Source organism: Helianthus annuus, chromosome 5, assembly GCF_002127325.2.
Source record: "Helianthus annuus cultivar XRQ/B chromosome 5, HanXRQr2.0-SUNRISE, whole genome shotgun sequence".
Classification (NCBI taxonomy): Eukaryota; Viridiplantae; Streptophyta; class Magnoliopsida; order Asterales; family Asteraceae; genus Helianthus; species Helianthus annuus.
The window spans coordinates 138,821,262-138,836,674 of record NC_035437.2 but is presented as its reverse complement, the minus strand read 5'-3'; the positions used below and the strand labels follow the sequence as shown (position 1 = coordinate 138,836,674).

The 15,413-nt window shown below is 32.5% G+C and overlaps 1 protein-coding gene across 1 annotated transcript; it reads right to left on the bottom strand.

Moving 5' to 3' along the window:
- Positions 1 to 8,940: 8,940 nt before the first annotated feature.
- On the bottom strand, positions 8,941 to 13,145 carry LOC110881934 (interferon-related developmental regulator 1). The gene is made up of 13 exons (XM_022130063.2): positions 12,762 to 13,145; positions 12,396 to 12,564; positions 12,108 to 12,188; positions 11,869 to 11,951; positions 11,637 to 11,752; positions 11,422 to 11,532; positions 11,234 to 11,343; positions 10,873 to 11,134; positions 10,706 to 10,783; positions 10,523 to 10,573; positions 10,346 to 10,432; positions 9,445 to 9,522; positions 8,941 to 9,310 (listed from the first exon to the last, which is right to left on the bottom strand). Exons 1-13 carry the CDS (start codon positions 12,772 to 12,774, stop codon positions 9,269 to 9,271), a joined length of 1,281 nt encoding a protein of 426 aa, XP_021985755.1. The 5' UTR covers positions 12,775 to 13,145; the 3' UTR covers positions 8,941 to 9,268.
- Positions 13,146 to 15,413: the final 2,268 nt, after the last annotated feature.

The following is a 15,413-nucleotide window of genomic DNA, read 5'->3' as shown; positions in this document are numbered from 1 at the left end:
TGTCTACATTCTCACAAGTCAACAATGTTAGGTGCAAAAGTTACAAACACGTGAGTAATAGCTTTCTTTATGTGCATTATTTACATTCTGACTACTCTATAATGGTGTGGCCCTAGCCATAGGAAGGTATAAGTGGCTTACAATTTAAACATGTGATTCACATTTATAAAGATAACGCGTTTTTTTGGATTACAAGTAGATCAAAATATGTCAATCTTAATTGGGATAGATGGTGTGAGTTTAATATCAGTGATGTAATATTGTAACTTCGGGTTCCAGTTGCTGGCCCAGTTTTCTATTTTTTAATAGAAGGTTTGCCGTTAAAAAGAAGTGTGAATCACACTTTATGTCAAACTAGCTGAAGGCGCAAAGTAAATGTTTTTTATTGTAACTGAGTTAAAAGCTTTTAGTTGCAAGGACCCAAAAGTGTGTGCAACCATTGACTGTTTATAACTTTGTTATTAGGCTCATAAAACGGTCAGAATAATTTAGCTCCGGTTAGAACGGGTTGTTTACTTGTTTTAGTAAAAAGTATCAAATGATCAAACTTGCTTTGGGTTGTTTACTTGCTTGAGATTAGTTTAGAATTAATTTGGTTTCTAAGAAGTGAGTAAGCATTGTCATTCATAAAAAAATATAAAACTTATTGTGGTATGTAGGTAATCCAGCAACGAAAAGGTTGTACAAGTTGTTACCTTTCAGAAAAGACAGGATAATCAATTAAATGACTTGCTCATGTTCATGAAATGTTGTGAACTAATCGGTGGAGAGTTCGTATATGTTAATATATGATTTATTTAATAAACGGACGAATATAAACAATTTTTTTTCATTTAATTAAACAAATAAACATGAACACATGTTTTATTCGTTTATTTATGTTTGTTTACTTGCGTTCGTTTATGTATGTTCATTTAAATTTTAATAAAAACATAACTAATTATATTTACGTAAATATAAACATAAAAAGGACTTTCTAATTACCATATATATCAATATAACTAATGAGTAGGATACTCCAAATTCGGGAGTCAAAATGGATTTGGGAGTCAAAAGGAATTTGGGAGTAATAAAAAATTGGTTTTCCAATGAATATAGGGTATGGGGGTCATGGTTGGGTCATGATTTGTCACATAGGACCATTATTCATGCACTACACCACCCCCCTCATTAAATCATGGTGGTTCCCGTGGATTAAACCACGATAACCATGGCCCTCCCATTTGATGATTTTAGACAATAAATAAAAAAAAATAAAGGGGATAGTGGTTTGGATCATGACCACACCCTTAAGGTAATGGTTTTGGATAGTGGATTAGAGGTTGATGATATGGCACCTATGTGGAAGGTCATGGTGGTCACGAGGGTCACGACCACACCCTATAGTCTTATGGTAACTAATCACTTCTATATAGAAAAAAACTACTTTATGTTCATGTCCATTTATGTTTAGTCAATTGTGTTCATTTGTGTCCGTTTATGTTTGTTATTATGTTTGTTTATATCTGTAGGATCGTGAAACGACCAAACGAGTCGATCAGAAGAGTGCTCAGACAGAATCAGAGGTGGAATTCATTGATTCTGTCTTTGCTTAGCTTGAATTCACTATTAACTGTCTCGTTTATTGATCTGGAAGCAAATTACAGCACGTAGACACTTCGACGGAGCTTCGCCGTTGGAAAACAGAACTGAACTGACTAACTATGAGATTTCGCTTGAATGCCATATATATAGGCAATGTGATTCCGCTTGAACATGCTTCAAGCGGAATCAGCAACAATGCTTCAAGCGGAATCAGACATGTACATTTGGAGCGGAATTGGAAACTATTAGATTTCGCTTGAAAATGACCTAGTGTCATTTCAAGCGGAATCACCTCTAATTTCCACTTTCTCGTTTTACGTGCACTGATCTATCAGTTCTAACCTAAGACTCGAACTAAGATGAAGTTGACAGACAACTGCACCAACAGACTCCCCCTTGAATGTTGACGGAATCTTCAGTGAGAGTCTTCAACATGACGACTCTTCAGTCTTGAACGGTCTTCTTTCTTTCTTAGCATGTACCAGGATCTACTCTTTGACTCTAACCTCGTCAGACTCCCCCTTTCACTATGCTGGGATCGCTGTCTGGAATTAGCTATCACCTTGAGAACAATCCCTGGCTTTTTCTCTGATTAAGCTCTCCACAGGTTCTGAATTGCATCCTGGCTTTCCGTAGCAACAGGATCAGAAACCTTTCTATCACTTTCACACATCTCAAACACTCATAAACAATTTTTTTCATTTAAGAGCTTATCAAAAATTTGAAACATTCTAGATTCTGATTCAAATTAATGAATCATCTAAACATTATAAAAAATTTCAACTCAAACACTCTTTTCCAAACCATCAGTTCGTCATGTTTAGCCTTTGAATTTTGAAAATCAGCTCTTCATCATCAGTTGTCGAAAATCTTTTTGGATTTTTCAAAATATGTAAACTAAACAGAAATTTAAATGCATAAATGAAATATGCACAAACATTATTTTTGTGAGTTTGTGAAAGAGGATCATATCAGTTTTTGAGACACATCACTAGCACCGTTAAGCTTTAATCATTTTTAGTTCTAAACGATTTACATAGATTGACGATATTGTTGTCCACTTAAGCTCAAACTAAAAGCTTTCGAAAAGCTTACCGATACGTTAAGGTATATTAATTATTCACTAAGTTCTTATGGACCCCACAATCTCAGCATATCCCCTCATCATGCAATACACTGACTCAAGTAATGCCTTTAAACTTTGATCAACTGTGATTTGTGCGAAAATAACGCAGAATGTTTAAACATTAACAATCAGGTCGATACTTCCGTATACGCAGAGAAAGTCCAATGTTTAAACAAAATAAGAAAATAAAAACAAATTGAAATTGTTTAGGCTTTAACCACCAGTTCGATACTCACGTATACGCAGAGGAGGTCCAAAGCTTAAACGAAACACCAAAGAAAATAAAGCAGAACGTTTAGGCACTAACATCCAGGTCGATACTCACATATACGCAGAGGATGTCCAATGCTTAAACAAAATAAAGAAATAAAACAAGTTTAAATCTTTGCAAAAGAAATACACAATCACAGTGTCATTTTAGTAAAGTTGTGAAAGCTCACAAACTTAACCAGTTTTTATGCTTTTTGGCATTCAGCGATTACTGAGCAGGCACACAATAAAGAAGGACAAAACTAAGTACTATGCTTTCAATCATGTTTCCCACTAGAACTAGGCTTTTTCATTTATGTTTGTATCGTTATCGCAAATATACTAGTCTAGCTGAGCCTATTGTCACATCCTTAGTGAGATCGTTTATCACTTTTGGCATTACATTTCTTTAGCATGCTGTGATAGTCCACTGATTTACTATCATTTCCTCTTGTATCAACAAAACTCATTTTTGAATTTTTCAATGTTTTTGATTTTTTCAATTTTTCAATTTTTTTAAAAATTTTTACTCCCCCTAAAATCAAAATATGTTTCAATTTTGATTTTCTGGGAAAATTTGAAACAACCTGTACAAACTTGACAACTTGATGAGAATCGCTTCAATTCTTCATCCACTTGGCATAAACAATCAGAACTCCCCCTCACAACAAACTATTTTCCCATTATGATTTCAAAACACTTAAGTTTGTTTTAATCAAAATGGTTTTTCCGGAAAATAAGTTTTGATTACCAACCATTTGTAGGTTCGGGGTTACTTCATCACATTGTTCCTTTTAACCACATGTAGATTTATCATTTTTCAGGTTTTAAACCTCAACACCACTTGTAGAAAAATCAAGTACAATTTAATGTCCTTGATTAACCACTTGACGATCGAAATATCACCGAAGTGAATTTCTCAAGAAATGTGCTGATACATGTTCCACGCTTACCAACCTGGGAACTCCGGCAAGTCAGGTTTTTCTGTTTGAAAAGTTTCACCCAAGCCTGACAGTCCTTGGGTGCTTTTGAATTCTTGTTCAACAATGGTGGAAAATTTGCATCATCCATTGTTAGACCATAATTCTCATTTTTTACCTCAACACATGGCTCTTCTGGCTTTACCATACCAGATTCAATGCCTGAACATGGCTCATTTGACTTTGTCGAGTCAAAATCATTGCCAACAACTGGCTCCTTTGTTTCCGGGGAAACAAAATCATTGGCAGGAAGTGAAAACTTCACTTTTTTTTTTTGTTAATCTTTTGATTAACAACTTTATCTTTCTTCAAAATCCCTTTCTCTTCTGTCCTCAGATTTGTATCTAATGAATTCGTTTTGCAAGACTTGTCATTATTTGGAGAGCAAGACGATTTATCAGAACTGCTGTTTGATTTTCCTGATGTACCTGAGGACAAAATCTTTTCCAGATACTCTCTCGCCTTCTTCCTCTTCTTCCTCAGTCTGTCTTTCTGCCCTTGTGAAAGCTTAACTTTCTTTTCTTGAACTTTCTGTTTTTGAACTTTTGGCTCTTGAACTTTCTGTTCTTTGGGCTTGACACTGACTGGTTTCTTTTCCAATTTCTGAGATTCAGCCCTCGATCTTCCCTTTGATCTCATTGGGCAATCTCTGGCAATGTGACCATTGATTTGGCATTCAAAGCATCTTCTCGTCTCAAACCACTGATTTTGGTAGTTAACAGCAATGTGTCCTCGAACACCGCATATGTAACACACTCTGTTATCATACCAATCACCACTTTCACACCAAATACTTAGATCATAGCATTGTTTGGCTCTGTGGTAATCATTACTCCTCCTAAAAGCTGGATTTGGCTTTGAAGCACTGTGGTCAAACCTACACCACTCATTACCAACTGTTTTTGAGTTTTGATTTTTCATTTTTTGTGGTTTTTGATTACGATTGGATGATTGATCTGATGAGCTTTTATTTTCTTTTTGAACAATTTTCATATTTTTTCTTTTTTGTTTTGTTTCTGCATTCTTTTCCAAAGGTTTCTGCTTTGAACATTCACCTTTTTCTGTAGAATGCAAATTAGTTTTCTGAAATTTTCTTTTAATTTCAAAAACAATTTCTTTTTCTCAATTTTTTCATTTTCATCATCAGATTTCTCATCGCAATCTTCAATTTTGACTTTGTCAAAATTTGTGACATTGTCACTTATTGGAACAGAATTGATCGGTTTTGGACAAGGGTGATTCAAAAACTCTGATGAAGTCACAAAACCTTTCAATTTCTTTTCAAGCTCATCAATTTTTGTTCTTGAATTCTCAGCTTCATTTTCAAGCTGAGATATTCTTTCAAGATGAGACTTGATTGTCTTTTCATGTTCAATCTTAATGTTTTCAAGAACAGACTTTTCATATTCCAAAACTTTTATCTGTTCTTGAAATTTTGTTTCATTTGCTTTCAAGTTTTTGTTTTCAAGCTTTATCCAGAAATCTTCATTTTCTGAAGATTTCTTTTTGCTTTCAAAATCTTTTTCTTTCTCTTTCAACACCTTGTTTTCTAATGTCAAACTGTTCAAATTACTTAACAGTTTAACATTTTCAGATTTCAACTGTTTACAATTTCCTCGCATTTCAAGAATCTGTTTATCATCGGATTGCTTCTCATCCTTCAACTTTTTGATTTCCAATGTCAAACTTTCCGCATCTTTCAAGAGTTTGTCATTGTCAGCTTTAAAGTTGTCACATTTAGAACACACTAATTCAGAATTCGAAGATCCAAGCTTCACAGATTTTTCATTCTTTGGAACTTGCTCTATTTCCATCTTGTATGTTCCTGCACAAAAGAGTTTAACGAAATCAAAAGGATTCATACTTTCATCGATATAATATTTCCTTTTAATATCATATTTCAAAATACTCTTTATTGCAAGACACACACGAATTCTTTTATCTATTTCAGCAATTACATCCAATTCCAATTTTTGTAAATTCTTTTCCATTTCATTCATCAATTCTTTCTTTTTCCTATATTCCTTACGAAACTCTGCATTAACCTCATTGAAGAACTGATTTGGATAAAGTTCTGGAAAGAAATCCTTCTTTTTTAGTTCAATCAAGAATTTATCCCATTTAGCAGGTAATGCATTTGCCAATTTCGATATATGTTCATCATTTGATATTCTAATATCATTTTTCCTCAAATTTTTTGTTAAAATTTCAAAACGTCTTTCCAAATCATCCAACGTTTCATTTTTGCGACACAAAAAATGTTCAAAACTTTTAACCCAAGTACTCACCTCTACATTTCTATAACAGTCATCCAAATTTCTCACATACCAACTATTTAAACTTTCAATATAATCGTTTTCTTTTTCATCAAACATCATTGCCATTTTTTCAAACAATCCCGACAAATTTCACATAAAACAAACTTTCAAGCGAAATTAGTATTTTCAAGCGGAATACACTATGGAGCGGAATAACCCTTTCAAGCGAAATAACACCTGAAGCAAAATAACTGATTTCGCTTGAAATGTTTCAAGCGAAATAAGTTTCCAAGCGAGATAACGTTTTTCAAGCGGAATCAGACAAAACGTTTCAAGCGGAATAGCGCTTTGAAGCGGAATCACTGATTTCGAGCGGAATCAACTCAAAATCTCAAGCGGAATTAGTCGTTTTCAAGCGAAATACCTTATTTCGCTTGAAATTTCAAGCGGAATCAAAACTGACAAGTTCAAGCGGAATAAGGTTTTTAGTCCATTTTTAGCAGTTTTAGGCTGAATTTTGCTCTCAAACTTTCAAGGGTTTGTTAAAATTGTATTTTACATATTATATGTGAGAAAATGAGCCGATTTTAACCGTGAAAAGTTGATTAATTTTGAAAAGAAGGTGTAGAAATCAGAATTTTCCAGCGAAAACGAGCTAAACAATAAGAACTCTTCCTCCTGAGCTCTGATACCACATGTAGGATCGTGAAACGACCAAACGAGTCGATCAGAAGAGTGTTCAGACAGAATCAGAGGCGGAATTCATTGATTCTGTCTTTGCTTAGCTTGAATTCACTATTAACTGTCTCGTTTATTGATCTGGAAGCAAATTACAGCACGTAGACACTTCGACGGAGCTTCGCCGTTGGAAAACAGAACTGAACTGACTAACTATGAGATTTCGCTTGAATGCCATATATATAGGCAATGTGATTCCGCTTGAACATGCTTCAAGCGGAATCAGCAACAATGCTTCAAGCGGAATCAGACATGTACATTTGGAGCGGAATCGGAAACTATTAGATTTCGCTTGAAAATGACCTAGTGTCATTTCAAGCGGAATCACCTCTAATTTCCACTTTCTCGTTTTACGTGCACTGATCTATCAGTTCTAACCTAAGACTCGAACTAAGATGAAGTCGACAGACAATTGCACCAACAATATCATTTACATTTGTAAACTTTCGTTCAGATGTTTGTGAACTTTCGTTCAGACGTTTAAATGAATGAACATAAATGAACACGAACATGCCCGTTTTCTTAATGAATGAACATGAACTAGAAAATTTGTTCAATTACATGTTCATGTTCTTGCCCATGTTTGTGTTCGTTCGATTCGTTTACAAGACTACTCATACAATCTCATATATATGTAAGGGTTTAAATGAAACTATAGCAAAAATATTTTATGTTGAAGAGAAAATTAATTTCTATAAAAACTTATTGCCATAAATATAATAAATATAGCTAAATGTTATATATGAAATATGGGTGAGGTTCGGCTACAAAGTCATAAAACACTACAATTTCAGCCATAAAACACACTCAAAACTCACAAATAACAGAATGAAGATCACTAAAACACAATATCCAAACCCTAACAGTCCATAAAAACTTCAAACACAACATCGTAGAACTATGAATATAAAACACAACATGATAATCAACATAAAACACACTAACGTTAGTCATTCGCTAATCAAAGCCTTATCATCCAAAACACAACACAAAACCAACAAATAGGGCGTTTTAGTAATCTTCACTTTGTTATTTGTGGGTTTTGAGTGTGTTTTATGGTTGACATGATGGTGTTTTATAACTTTTTACACTTTGTAGGAAAAATGGACTTTGTAACTAACTCCCACCCTATGAAATATAATTATAATTATAATTATAATGAACATAAAAATAGTTAAGTGATAGTATGTGTACATCAATAACTTAAAATGTAAATAAGGTTTAGTTTGATACGTAGAAACGTCATTAAGTGATGGTGTGTGAAATGCAACAATCTAATATGAATAGGGATGAGCTCAGTACTTTAATCTACAATACTAATCCTGAAAATCGCCAAAATTGGGTACTGGTACCCAAAATGTTAGGTACGGTACGGTATCGGTGTTTGAAGCTAAAAAAATACATGTACCGTACTATACCGAAGTGAAAGTACCGGTACCTGTTAACAAATGTTCATTCATAAATATGACAATCCCACTTAGGAGGTGTTTGGGATTGCTTATTTTAATAACTTGTTAGCTTATTGACTTTTTGAAAAGTTAAAAGGTGTTTGGCATGGAATTATTATGTGAAGAGAAAAGTCAATAAGTCACTTCATTGTCACTTATTAACTTTTCCAAAAATTCATAATTTGTTTTGAAAAGCTAAGTCAAACATGGCCTTAGTATAGTAATATAAAATGGAAATGCGGTTCAGAATAGAAATGACAAAATATACAATAAAAATATATACATGAGACAAATAGTAATTATCGTAATATAATCATGTCCTATATTCTCAAATTAAATATTCAGGGGTGTTTGGTGTTGCGTTTTCAAAATAGATTTTGCGTTTTCAAAACTGCATTTTGAAAAAGCATGTAGGCACATGCTTCTCCAAAACTGCGTTTTGGAGGCAGATAATCACTTTTTCATCTAAACACTTTTTTAGATTATTTATGTTTTACAAACGCAATAATCAAATAATAACTTCAAAACGTAATCCCAAATCAAAGTTCAATCTCAAGAACCATTAGACAAATAATAATAATATTTAAAATCGGACACTCCTTATAAATTCAGTCAAATTTGCCCACACATCTGATCCATTTACCACCCTATCAATATACCTTATTGGTGTCATAAACACCACTAAGTTGCCCTCAACATTTTCAATACAAGTGAAGCCTCAAATTATGCATAAAAAACTTCTACCCAACTCCTTTAACCACCAAATAGTAACAAGTTTTAATTATATAGTTGATCAATGGATTTACCACAAATACAACTTTAGCCTTTGCATAATCTTGGATAAAATAAGGTTCCAGAATTGTAGCAACGCGCTGCAGCTTTTAACTAATCATCAAACCCCGAAGCATAATGACCCGCATTTTTATCCTGCTCAAATAAATACCACCAAGTAAAATTAATTGATACTCTAGTTTTATTAAAGAATCTGCTTTGATGTTCAAGTGTCACACGAGTTTGCTACCCAAAGCGTAGAACTTATAAATAAACCAGGAAGGACTTGCCTGTGACAACATTCGCTGCTTATTCAGATATTGTGTCCTCGCTTTATTAAGAGCCGAATTTGGAGACTTGTACATCCTCTGTACCAGGATAAAAAGGTTCTTTAAGAACTAAGTATGCGAAAAAGTAAAAAGATTCATGTTAACAAGAAAGTGTTTTGACTATTAGTTGGTTATATCCAAAAATTTTATCGACCAAAAGTTCCAAGTATTTGTTTTGATTTGTTTATAGACAAATTGGATTTAAATAATCCCAACTTTCTCAATTTGGCCGATAATAATCCCAACTCAGTTATTTGCCGATAATAATCCGAACTGGTCCACTTTTGGCCGATAATAGTCCGCCGTTAAAAATAGCTTAACGGAGTTAAGTTTTTTTCCGAATTATAAACCGATGTTTTAGGGATTTTAATCAGAACAAGGATACAAGTTGATTTATGTAAAACTTACCTCGAAACGGTGCTCTAAACGGCTTGATTTTTGTTAATTGTAAGTTTAAACACCTGAATTGAAGCACCGTTTTCATTGTTTTGGATAATATTTCGAGGTAAATTTTACATCAATCAACTCGTATCCTCGTTCTAATCAAAAGCCCTAAAACATAGGTTTGTAATTCGGAAAAAAAACTTAACTCCGTAAGCTATTTTTAATGCAGACTATTATCGGCCAAAAGTGAACCAGTTCGGATTATTATCGGCAAATAACTGAGTTAGGATTATTATCGGTAAAATTAAGAAAGATAGGATTATTTCAATCCAATTTGCCTTGTTTATGTAATTATTAATGTTATTAAAATAATTATTAATCCATAACCATATGAATCTATCACTCTGGAAGGAAAGCAGAAATAAATTATATAAACATATAATCATGAAAATAATGTTCTATTTTAGTATCAACAAACCTTCTCAGTCCCAGATACACGATCTCCACCGGGATGAAGTATTTTCTTTGGTGTGAAGTCAAACACCTCATGAAGAAATTCATTTTCCTGTTCAACAAATAAAATCATCTATTAATTAAAAAATAATTGGAAGGAAAAAATAGTTAATAAATAAAATAACTACTAAAAGGATCAAACCTGCATGTGTTTGATGAATCCTCCTCGGAGAAAACGCTTTATAAAGTTAAGCTGTCAATAAATGGAAATTTCAGAACATGAGAGACACAGGTATATAAACGGGTCGATTTGGCTTGTATTTCATCACAAAACAGGTCAAATTTAAAATATATATATATGGTTAAAAAGCAACATTATACAAACCTGTACCAACTGGCACCATGTTGTGGTGGTAAGCGACTCTCCTCCAATCTTCACCGATGTTTCTGGACAATACCCATCCTATTTATTATAAAAAGAAAAATAAAAACCGTTAACAACACCATTCTACACAAACACGACGTTTTTAAGATATTATAGCTACAAAATACCTCAAGAAATTCTAGAATGTCCCGAAACGTGTTCCGTTGGTTGTTAAGATCCTTTTTCGCAGAACCCTTCCCGCCCGCTTCAACAGAAAGATTCCTAACTTGATTCAAGATTTTAGCTTTCAGACCTTGAATATGCGTAACATCTTGGACGGATAATTTTTCAAGATTTCCGATTTCAAAAATAAGCGCAAGCGCTTCGCCGGCTACGATACGAACCGATCTGTCATCTTTCTCTAAAAGAGTCGAAAGATAAGAAATTGACCTGTATAATCATACAAATGTCAGCTCACAGTTCAACCCGTTAACCTAAATGGGTCGACTTGGGTTGTGTTTTATTTCAAACGGGTCAGAATCTGTTTACCCTTGCCAACTTTTGGGATCAAGTGTTGAACCATCCATTGTTGTGAGGAGAAGTGACCAAGCGGATACCATGGCGGCTATTACTGGCGGTGATGGTTTAGCGGCAACGACCTGAAATTTGCATAGTTTTAGAATACCGTGATAAAGTAAACAAACGATAGTTTAATGAACATACAAAAAGATGCATACATTGGGACCCAATTTAGGGTGGACAACTTGCCACATTATTTGCATGCACTTATCGGTTTCTTCTGCTTCATTTCCGCCAACAAAAGTGATCACAGCCAAACAATCTAGCAACTATAATGAATATCACCCACAAAACAGAATAAATAAATCATCGAACTAATATTATTAAACTGGGAAAAAAACATAAAAAGGGACGAGGTTATATGCATATCTACCGATGCTATCTTTGATGAATCGGAACGAGATTTGAGAGCCTCTGAAATGGGAGTAATTGCTTCTTCTAGTATTTCTTGTGATTTCTTACCAGGGCCAGCAGTTAGAGCCAATAATCCTGTTACCGTAAAATAGAATAAATAAACCATGTTGTATAACTATAACACTCGATTATAAATTTATAATAACTAAATCAAAATTAATTAACAAAAAAGAAGAAGCGTTGATATGTACCTATGGCATTTGATGCTAAAGCTATCTCTTTTGCAGAGCCCTTCTTGATAGAATTCAGACACTGATGCAGCATTGTTGCAAATCTAACCAAAAAAATACAAAAGAAAAAAGAAAAAATTTGGTTAATTGTAAATTCCAGAAGAAATATTCATCAATGTTCTTTTGATAAAGACTCATAAATGTTCATAAATGAACACATAAACATACTGAAAAAGGCATAAATGTACAAATGTTCTTACTTCTTTTCGACAAATTCATGAGGCAAGTTGCTACTGAAACCCTCTATGATTGCCACCAAAGCCTTCTCCCTTGTTGACCCCCTTTAAACACACAAACAAATTAAAATAGTTCATAATAAAATGCAAAACGAACATTAAAGTATGTCGATGCAAATGCCATAAGTAAAATTACTCGATTTTCTTGAAATACAACAACTATCATCTTAATTATTTGCATTTAAACAAGCAATTTAGTTAGTTTCCAATAAAACTACATATACAATAGTTAGAAATCAAACAAAGAAGCACCTTTTCTCAAACAAAGCATCTAAACTTTGATCAAGCACACTCTCTTTATCGGTGAGAACATCCTCCCCACCCGTCCCCATCATCTGCTCCGACCAGCTAGTCGACGAAGAACTGACACTATCGGTATCATCATCGTCAAGCATTGCAGCATTCTTCCTCTGAACACGGCCTGTAAAAAAAACCCACACCCATCATCTCAAACTTAAGTCAAACTTTGACCTAATTCAATTAAACCCAAAATCAGAAACCAATTGATCAAACAAAACCCTAATTCAATAAAATCCAACCCAAATCACAAAATTACATGAATAAATTGCAAAATTATATAAAAACAAACAATTGGGGAACGAACAATACAATACTTACGTTGTTTACCCATTGATGAAAGCTTGTGAAGAAAACCGTTAGAAGGAAATACAGGGGAGATGATGAACAGGGTACCGAGAAAAACCTAATTTTGAAGCAACGAAGGAATCAAGAACGAAAAACCCAACTGTGTGTGAAGAGTTTGAGGACGATTGATCCATGAAAGGGTCGATCTTTGGGTGTAAATTGAAAGATCGGGTGAAATTTGTTGGGTTTTCCGGTGAGGGGTGGTTTGAGGGGAGAATGGTTGAAAAGTTTATATGATGCTCCAAACCCAAATACCGGTAGGGGGTGAGGGTGCCGCCTTGTTTGACTTGAACAATTTGATTTGGTGTAGGATTTCATGGTCGAATATTCTTGGGTTTATTACCATCATTAATAATCATGGTTCTTGTGTTTTTCAAGTTTTAATAATTTTTATTTTATTTTCTTATATTCACATACTAGGTTAAAATCCTAGTTCAATAAATATAATTTTATATATTAATTAATAAAAATATTAAATTTCTAAAAACCCATTCATTGCACAGATTTAATAAACATATTATTTATAAGGGTTGAATACATATAATGTAATATGTTAATACACACAATCGTCTGATTTTGAAACAATGAACTTTGATGTACTATATACTTTTTATTACATTTTACCTTGTTTATTTAATTAGTATTAGATTAGCAACTTGTGTATTACAAAAGTTATAACATTTTACTCTTTTTTTATTTATTAATAGGTTAGAAATTTGAGTGTTACACGTAGTTAAATAAGTTACATATTAAATAGTTATTAATAAGCATAAAAACAAAAGAAACAATTAAGAAAAGAATATTAAATAAATAAGAGATAAGTGAAAAATAAAATAAAATAATATATGAATAATAATTGAAATTAATATTAATAAATAACTTTTCATACTAAATAATATATATTGATTCTACTATATGGAAAAACGATTCATCTGTATTCATTACATGGATATGTTATATACCAACTAATAATTTATCTATATAGGGTAGGGATCCTGTACATTAATCCAGAAGTGTGATAAGTGTATTATAACACTATATATAACACTATATAACACCATATAAACATCGTATAACACTATGTAACATCATATAACACCATATAACACTATGTAACACTATATAACACTACATAACAAATATAACACTATACATTTATCATAGACATGCTATCAGACAAAATATAGTGTTATATTTATTATATAGTGTTATATAGGGTTACATAGTGTTATATGGTGTTATACGGTGTTACATAGTGTTATAAGGTGTTTATATTGTGTTATATAATGTTATAACACACTTCTCACACTTCTGGATTAATGTACAGGATCCTCTATCTATATATTATAGCTTATTGGTATAATAACTATATAATCCTTATCATATATAATCTAAATTAATTTAATACGCATAACTAAAGAGATACATGATCATTTCGATATTTCTTAGCTAAAAGAACACAAAAAAACATGCAGGAAAAATAAATCTAAATATTAAATCATGGTGAGAAGTATACATAGAGACTGATTTGTAGAAAGTTATAGATATTTAAATTAACCATTACGATGTATACGGAATATCGATAATAAAATGAATTTATTTAATTAATTTGAAGATAATTTTATGTGAAGTTAATAGATTATTTTTATATATCTTTGAACATTTATAAGAATAAAATATATCTTTAATTATAAAAAAATAAGTATTTATAATTAAATAGGAGAGAGAGGAAAGGGAAAAAAATAGATACCTACACTGAATGACACACGTCTCCCATATATTTTTTATTACATTTATATTATATAGTATAGATAGACACATTGATAGAGATATACATCTAGTCTAGCTTATAATAAAAGACTCCAAATAATGTTACATGACATTCTCTCCTTCAACCTCATAAATTTTGTTTATAATTGTTTAATAAATTTATTTTAATATTAATATTAATTAATTACCAATATATAGATATCACTTATTTTTATCCTTATCTTTATTTAAAATTAATAAATAACTTCAATTTTGCAATTTAGACTTTTTTTTTACTTTTAACCCAAAGTTTTTCATCTTTTGCAATTTAATCTCAACTCTTTTTTATTTTCAATTTTGGTCCACTATACTTTTCATCTTGCCCAAGTTTTTCGTTTCGTTCTAAATTTTGTGAGTTAACGCACCACAACGTGCGTGTGGGGTTCAACATTTTTTCGTATAACCAAAAAGAGGGAGCCAGTGGAAAAAATCTTGGGTCCGCTACTGAGCGGGGACCAAGTCGGCTCAAATATAATATATATATCACGTTGCGCGGGAACCGAGCCGTGTCATATATAATATATGTTTCGATTGTCATAGCAAGTATTAGTACAATGACAAATCAAAACAAAACCAACCAAATTCTCGCCATGTAGCGTGGAGAGCCCCATTAGTCATATTATATCATATTATTTCATATCATAGTAGATATCAGTTAGAGTAAAATTGGTATTGATGGTAGATGAAAAAATAAGTTTTTTTTTTTTTTCTTTTTCTGAATTTTTTAGAAGTTTGAGAATGTGGTTTATTGATATCTAAGATAACGACAGTGAACTCTCAAATCTTGAAAGGCAATACCATTTGAGATAAGAACTT

Coding starts and splice junctions, on each gene's coding strand:
- LOC110881934 (XM_022130063.2), bottom strand. Junction 11,952..12,107: donor CATGAATTTGTCGAAAAGAA/GTAAGAACATTT, acceptor TTTTTTGGTTAG/ATTTGCAACAATGCTGCATC. Junction 10,574..10,705: donor CATGGTGCCAGTTGGTACAG/GTTTGTATAATG, acceptor ATTTATTGACAG/CTTAACTTTATAAAGCGTTT.